The sequence below is a fragment of the Teleopsis dalmanni genome, chromosome 1, assembly GCF_002237135.1.
Source record: "Teleopsis dalmanni isolate 2A chromosome 1, ASM223713v2, whole genome shotgun sequence".
Lineage (NCBI taxonomy): Eukaryota > Metazoa > Arthropoda > Insecta > Diptera > Diopsidae > Teleopsis > Teleopsis dalmanni.
In genome coordinates this window covers 115585767-115594524 of record NC_051846.1, presented here as the reverse complement: position 1 = coordinate 115594524, position 8758 = coordinate 115585767, and the positions used below count along the sequence as shown (strand labels likewise).

The 8758-nt window shown below is 33.8% G+C and overlaps 1 protein-coding gene across 2 annotated transcripts in view; it reads left to right on the top strand.

The window, feature by feature from the left end:
- LOC119666297 (protein sevenless) overlaps positions 1–8758 on the top strand; it is a 48278-nt gene that overhangs the window by 26310 nt on the left and 13210 nt on the right. For both annotated transcript variants that reach the window (XM_038075578.1, XM_038075579.1), the window contains exons 3-4: positions 8172–8237; positions 8325–8744. In XM_038075578.1, coding sequence (XP_037931506.1) covers positions 8172–8237; positions 8325–8744 — 486 coding nt within the window. The remainder of the gene's footprint in view (positions 1–8171; positions 8238–8324; positions 8745–8758) is intronic.

The window sequence follows — 8758 nt, the reverse complement described above, 5'->3', positions numbered from 1 at the left end:
GTCCACAACTCCCACAGGGTTTAATTCTACACCATTATAGGTCTTCAAAATTATATTAGTCTTCTTTAGTTGATTCATATTAAAAAATTTTTTAAAATCATTTAATGAAAAAATACTAAACTGCGAACCCGTGTCCAGTTGCATACAAAACTCTCGATTTTCCACATTCACATTTATATAAATTGGATCGTCAATTTGTTTTTCTTTATTCACCAACGGAAAAAAATTTGATTCAAAAAAATTAAAATCTTTTCTATTTAGCAAACACATTTTTTTTAAATGCCCTTTCCTATTGCATTTTTTGCATTTATAATCTTTATATTTACATACACTGCTTTTATGGTTATTATACCCACACACTTCGCACTTTTTTACTTCTTCTTTTTGCATCTGCTGTCTCTCATTATCATGCTGCCATTTCTCACTGCGCTGCTGACCATGTCGTCGCTGCGGCTGCGCTGCACTGTATCGCCCGTTATTTGATGTGTTGTTTCGCATGTAAAATATTTCCTCTTTAACTGCTGCTTCTAACGGCTGTTGGCTATATTCCGCTGCTTTCGCCATTTGTACCGCTTTTTCAAAAGTTAATGTTTCTACTGACTCTAACATTAACTTGTCCTTGACTATACTTCTTTCAAGGCCCATTATAAACTTATCTCTTAACGCCATTTCAAGGTGTTCACCGAAATTGCATTGTGTAGCTAAATTTCGCAGTTTTATTGCCCAATCGTTTACCGATTCTTGTTGCTGTTTACTGGCGCCATAAAATCTGCACCTCTCAGCAAAACCAATTGTCACTGGCTTGAAATGTGCTTCCAATACCTTTACACATTGTTCATAAGTGACTTCTACTGCGTCCACCAATTTTGGACTCAATAGATTCTGTAACAGCATAAAACTCCTCTCCTCCAATGACGTAACCAGCATTGCTTTTTTTTGAATTTCGTTTGTCACTTGGTTGCAGATCAAGAACTGCTGCAACTTCGACTTATAAATACTCCACGAACCATTTTCGTGGTCAAAACTAGGTAATTTACCCAAAATTTGATTTTTTTCCACTGTGGCCATTTTTACTGGATTTTGTTTTTTTTCTCCTCGTCGCCACTATAATGTTCTTGTTACACTGAGTACTTAACGACTAAATTTACATTTTATCACTTACTACTAAGAGAGATGAGTATTAACCATAATAAGGTTACCTTATAATATATTTTTAGATTAAGGTGACCATATTACAAATATATATATCCGACGTTTCCGACCCCACCCAAAACAGCTCCATTGCATACAAACCAGGAGTAATTAAATTATTAACACTGGAGCATGCGCCAGCTAAGAACCAAATATTTGGATAGCTGTATGCAAATTGTTCATACTGCAGCATATCATCATGTATATCTGAAACTCCTCCGTAAAATGATAATCCCTCGTCGTTTCAGTCACTAAAAGCGCTGTGTGTTGGCACATGTTGTCTGAAGTTGCGATGTCTTTCTCTTTCCAAGTCTGAGTCTTCGGCTACATGCCTGCTATATGAATTGAATTTGTTACTTGGATGTATATTCTCCGGGCGTTATGTCAATCATTTCATCGTCGTCTGTTGTATTTAATGATGTAGTAGGTGCCACACCGAGTATGAGTACTCCAGATGAGGCCAGCGGATGATCTTGCAAATTTACGTCACTTCCTGTTTGGCCGTTTACCCTCTTCAGTACAGAGAGGTACCCAGTTAAACTAGTGTGTCGGATAGTGGCGGATGGTCCACAATCGAAGAAAAAACGACCGAATGCTAAAACAGTTACAGACTTTCCCAGACTTCCAACAATTCAACTGCCTAATCCAAAATATGTTGTTGTTGCCTCTACCAACGATCTAAAACCTTTGTCTGAGTTCTGTTGCTTTGCTGTGCAAAAAACTCTACACGTTATAAGTAAAGACATTATATCGATTTCTGAATTAAGAGATGGTAACCTCTTGTTGCTAGTCAAAGACATGGCTACTGCTTAAAAGTTTATATCAGCTAAAGATCTCTTGACGATTTGCCCAATCAAATGTTTTCTTCATAAGCAATTGAACACAACAAAAGGAACTGTATACGCGCCCTATTTAAATAAAATCTCAGAAGAAGAAATAGTTAATGAGCTGAGTGCGCAGGGTGTTGTGGAATGCTACAAGTTCCCTAAAATGATTAAAGGCAAGTCCCATCTCAGTGGAGTGGTTTTGCTGTCTTTTAACACATTTAATTTGCTCGAAAAAATTGAAATCTCTTTACGTTCCGTTGATGTGCGTGAGTATATACCAAACCCAATGCGTTGCAAATCGTGCCAGGTTCTTGGACATACTGCCAAAAGATGCCAACACTCTCCAGCTTGTGTTAATTGTGGTTTGCCTCCTCATGCCGCTTTTGACTGTTCGCGTACATATTGTGCTAATTGTTCAGAACAGCACCCAGCTTCTAACGAGTGCACAAATTTTATTCAACAAAAAGAGATATTAAAAATTAAAACGAAAAATAAATGTACAATGCGGGAAGCAAAACAACTATATAAGGCACTACCTTCAGTCGACATCTCCAGCAACAGTTTCTGTTCAGTGGTTTCATCTGGCACCAATAAGACACTGCAACCTACTAACGTTTCAAATAATACAATTACTGCAACTCTCTCTACAAGCTCTCCAGTTAAAGCACCAACTTCAAAAGTGCAATCAAAGACATAATAAATAACAATAACAAAAATATTAACTCATTCTCTGCTTCGAGCTTACGTTCTTCTTCCATCAATTCTTCCAGTAAAAGCAGAATTAATACTAATAACAATGAAAATAAAAAACCAAATTTGGAACCGGTTTCTTGTTCAACTATTGGTACTCACAAAATTGCAGTCTTAGAAAAACCTATCTCTTTAACACTTGATCTTAAACCAAATATTTCTACAATAAACACAATAATTGAAATTATCCCTAAATTCAAGAAAAAGCTCCGTTCAATCTCTACGAGTCAAGATTCTCTTACTAGAACAGATAGTGATGTAGTGATCTCTTCTCTCAGATAGCGATGTAGTTCTTAGCGAAGATGAAGTACAAAAAAAACTAAACAAATATAAATTAAAGTATCAAAATTAGAAACATAAAAAAACAACGTTTATTCGCATATTTGCACAAATTTTATTTTATTTTTTTACATTGATTATTTTCTTTTTATTTCACTTTTTATGTCGTTAAAAATACTTCAGTGGAATGTTAAAGGCTATATAAGTAATTATTTTGCACTACAACTTTTAATCAAAGATATAAACCCGGATATTATTGCTCTGCAAGAAACTCATATAGCTTTCAATAGAAACAACATAATAACGCCTAAAAATTTTGTGGGATATTTTTACAACCTTCCCATAATACTACAGCCAAACAAGGCATAGGAATTTTAATAATAGTTTTAATAAATCATATTCCACATAAACATATATACTACAACTCAAACATTTGTTTGAGTTTTGCAGGCTGTTTGTAAAATTAATTTATATATTCCGTCTCAACAATTAATCTCGGCACTTGATATTAGAAATTCTTTTAATAATATTTATACTCCTTTTATTGTTACATGAGATTTTAATGCCTGGATTCCTTTATGGATTTCCAATGAATGCAATAGCAGGGGTAAAATTATTAAAGATGTAATTTTAATCGAAAACCTCGTTATTTTAAACGATGGGTCTCCCACACATTTTTCTACTCGCAACACATTTTCTCACATAGATCTTACAATGTGTTCAACCGCCCTCACATCTAAATGTGCCTGGAACATACTTCAAAATCTGCACGGCAATGATCATTTTCCAATTGTAATTAGCTTACTATCAAATCTCCAATATGATAAACTTAACCCAAGACTAAAGTTCAAAACCTATTTTGCGGATTGGGACAAATTCCAACAACTTTGTAAACAAAACAATAACAAATTCAATATAGCAGACGAAAATAATAAAGAAGCAGCCAATTTGGGTAAAATTATTAGATATGCAGCAAATATTGCGATCCCACAGACAAAGTCATCATATGTTAAAGTAAAAATACCATGGTGGAAATCCAATTTAAAACAACTTAGAAACGAAAAACAATTTCATTGGCAAAATTTTAAAAGATTTAGGTCCCATTCTAATTTAGTTTTGTATAAAAAGGCCAAAGCACTATTTAGAAGGCAAGTCAAAGCCGCGAAAATAAAAAGCCAAAATAAACCCAAAATGAAGTACAAAAAAGATTTGGGCTGACATAAATATGCTAACAGGCAGATACAATAACACTATAATAAGTTCCATTAACACCGGCTCAAATCTTCTGACGTTAAGTAAAGATTGGTCTAATTTCTCCAAAGATTGTCACTTTTCGCAACAATTTAAAACTAATGAAAGTTTTTTCTTTCTAAAAATTTAGAAAGAAATTTAGAAATTTAGAAACCTAATTAGTCCTAATCAAGTCGCCTTTAGGAAAAATCAAAGCACAACTGATGTCCTTCTACATCTCCATCACTATGCGACTTCTCCCCTTTCTAGTAAAAATCATGTAACCATCTTAGCTACTGATTTTGAAAAAGCATTTGATCGCATCGGAGTATACGTTGTGCTTTAGCGGCTTGCTATTTGGAAAGTTGGTCAAAGGATCTTTAATTTTGTTAAAGCATTTTTGACTAATCGCATATGTGTTGACTTATGTGTTTGGATTAATTCAACTCGCTCCGATATCTTTGCTCTGTATAATGAGATTCCACTAGGATCTCCAATATCAGTAATTTTATTTATAATAGCTTTTGATCCATTAAGTAAAATAATATTAAAATACAATAGAGTTGAACATGCTATATACGCTGATGATGCAATAATATTCTCCAAAGTTAAGAACATATCTATAGTTCAAGTAATCTTCACTGAGATATTAAATGACATAAAAGAATGGAGTAAATTTTCCGGTGCTAATCTTGTCTTAAATAAATGTAAAATTGTGCACATTTGTAAAAAAAAAGAATTGTAACCAACTAAACTTAAGCTACAATGCCGTAAATATCGAAGTTGTTAATTATTTAAAAATATTAGATATAGAGTTTGACAACAAACCTAACTTTAAGCAACAATGTCTAGAATTAAGAAAAAACCTAGCTGTCAGGTTAAACATAATTAAATACTTTTCATATAAACATTTTTTTATTCATGTATCAACTTTGATTAATATCACTAAATCACTTATACTCTCTAAATTAGATTATGCTCTACCACTCTTTGGATGGTGTGCAAACAGCAATATTAGACAGTTGAATGCACCCTATCATGCTGCCGTTCGAAGAAGTATTGCTGCGTTCCGCACAACTTCAACCAAAAACTTATTGACAGAAGCTGGACTTCCTACAATATCAAATCGAGTTAAGTCAACAACTTATAACCTTATTCCGAAACTACTGTGCAGCAACAACGCTATTTTACATAAAGACGTTGTAAATGTATTCCATCAAAAGCGAACAAATAGAGTTAAATCGACACTTGTGCGGTGTATTGAATATGCTAAATTGATCGACCTCGACATTAAACCCCATCGTATGATACAAAATCATGAACCCCTTTGGTTTCTTAATCCAACATATTTTGTAATCGACCTGCAAACCTATGAAAAAAGAAACACAACCACTAAAATGTATAGACAAGTGTTTGCAGAATTTTCTGATTGCTATATAAAAAACAATTGGACTCTATTGTGCACAGACGGTTCAAAAACTGAAAATCATGTCACATTCGCTATAATACAACAAAATGGCTCCATAGTCACGACTGGATTAGTTGCACCCCATTGTTCCATCTTTACTGCAGAGGCTCTAGCTATAAAACTTGCTACTGACCACGCAACATGCAACAAAGGCAAATTTCTGATATGTACCGACAGCAAATCTACAATTGAAGCTGTAAAAAATATCAATAATAACACCGAACTTATTTGCGCTATCAGAAACAACTGCATACGTTTTTCAAACAAAATTAAAATCATATGGGTTCCTGGGCACGCAGGAATTAAAGGAAACGAACTAGCAGATCAAGCTGCATCTGCCGCCATTCGCTTTCCCTAGTTCTTATTCAAGACATCCGAAAGAAAAGACGTTTTAAAATTTATAAACAAATATATGGAAGACGAATGGGCTATGGAATGGTCAGTGTACAACTATCGCTTCAAAACGATCAATACCAGTGGTTTAAAAGCTATATATCCACTATTATGCACTCATCAACAATGTAAGATTTTTATCCGATAGCGAATGGGACATTCAAAGCTTTTTCATGAACATCTTTTGAGTGGCGATCAGCCATCAAACTGTCCATTCTGTAATGGCACACCATCTATAGATCATATATGTACATAACGATTGCCCTTCTTTTAATTCTATTCGTAGTAATGTCTTTCCTAATATCTTACCTACCAGCCTATTAAAAACAATTACTGTTGAAAATATACTTTTAATAAATATATTAAAGCCTGTAACCTAGTAAATAAAGTTTAATTTTTAATATCCGGGCCTGACGGGCCCTGGCAGCTAGCGCTCGTTTTTCTTATCTTAGTTATAAGATTTTATATTTTGTAATTAATTATAATAAATAAATAAATAAATAAAATAAGAATCCAGGTTTTCATAAAAACATTTCTAGTTGATTGCTCACCTACATATACATATACAAAAATATGTAATAATTGTCAAAATAAAAACCTGAAACGGTAATGTGAACGCTAAATCAACTTTAGCAAAGTTCGTTGACTAAATGTAAACCTCGTATTACGACACCACTTCCAAAAACTATTGCAATCCACCTCAATTTTTGAGATAAGCAAGATTCAGCTTCAGTACTCTGTTGTAATCATTTTCTATAACACTCCTTAGTTTATGTAATTTTTTACAAGTTTTTTGCAGATGGAAATTGTAACGTATAGGTAACCAGATATATTTCATCATAATAGATAAAAGTTATAACATGAGCCTAATCTTAACTGCTTAACATGCTTATTGGACTATGGACCGTAACAAATTACTTGACCTTATTGATTTCGGTGCTATCAGACGCTAAACTAGTAGATTATCTTCATTAAGAAGTAAGCTAAAAGTTGTTAAAACAACCTTATATTAGCACTACTACAAGAAAAGTTAAACAACGAATACAACTTTATTTAGAGTTGGTCTTCAAACCGAACATCTTATGGAAAGTTCACAGGACTGTCTTTTTATGTTTTCCTTGTGGAGAGCTTATGAAACTTTAAAAACTCGTGTTCTCTGAAACGCCACTAGGAGATGCAAGCAGCAATTGGGTGTAGAGCGATAAAGAAAAATACAATCTTTTTGCGTAACACCTAAGTCTTGTCTTTTCCCAACTTACAATTCGTACTCAAATATTCAGACTGACATATTAACCAATAATCTTCTCTTAGTACAATTGAAAACAAACTCTCACCAGTTTGGCTGTAAAAAAACTCATGGTATTATCGAGCAAGTAAATCGATTATCAAAGGTATAGGATTTCCTTTCGACCACATGAAACACTGTTCTGCAGTGTTTCTCGACGATAAACAGGCTTCTGATAAAGTATACCACGACGAGCTCAAAAACCTGTAGAATGTACTTGAAGACTGTAGGCTACACCTAAAAATGCAGAATACTTTTTGTCTAATCAGTGTTTACCTGGACAGGTTATTAATTTGAAATGAGTTTACTTCCTTTAATACACACGCGCACATTGAAAACCGTAAAATAGGATATCTATTTCATCGCAACTAAACACAGATTTAGTTTAAAGCCCTGAGATTTTTTTGTGAATTCAAATGGGTTAAAAGTTTGAAACTTAAAACCTTAGCATTCTTTGCATGACAGAGTTTAACTCCGACAATTTTGTGATTTTAGAAATAACTTCAACACGAAATTTGTCGATGAATTCCGAAAATGCGGCACAAATATATCATGTTACAAATTGGGAGCGGAAGAGTCCCTTAAGCTTCAGTAAAAATTTAATTCGCATTAAGAGCACCTGAAGTAGCTTTAAAACGAAATAATTTAGTTTTTTTATTCGAATTATAATTTTAAAGTTTGTAATACAAAACTATTTATCAAAACTGATTTTCCTGCATTTTTGTGGTTTACAATTTGTTCAATGCAGTGCATCAAGGGCTGTGACTATTGGTGGCGCGCACTAAAGGAGTTCGAACCATGTCAGGAATCATGCGTAAGTAATCATTGAGCAAAAAACTCAAAGTTTAATAATTCACTAATTTTTGTGTATTATTTGTTTTTTGTGTATTATTTTACATAGTCTTCGACACAATTTTATCCTTATGATTTACCTTGTATTTCCGCTTGTGAAGCAGCCCAGGGACAGTATTGGCATTTACAGCGACTGGCCATGAAAGTATTGGTTAGCACAATAGTGCCATTAATTCTTAATAAAAGCTTAACTTCGGACTTTCTGGCATTACAATGGCCCATAACTCTGCCCGATAACTATTTGTTAAATCGGCAGTTTAACCTGCAATACCAACATGCATTGCAAAGCGCCAGTGATGAACCAGTAAATGCGGCTAAGAACAATGGCGATAAAAATTATAATAATGTTGCCGAACAGGAGGCATCAAATATGAAATATCAGCAATGGATTAACTTGGCCAATTTTAATTGTAATGAGAATTTTGAGTGCGAAATATTTGACGCTTTAATGCCGTATTCCAGCTATCGGGTATGTGCTCAGAG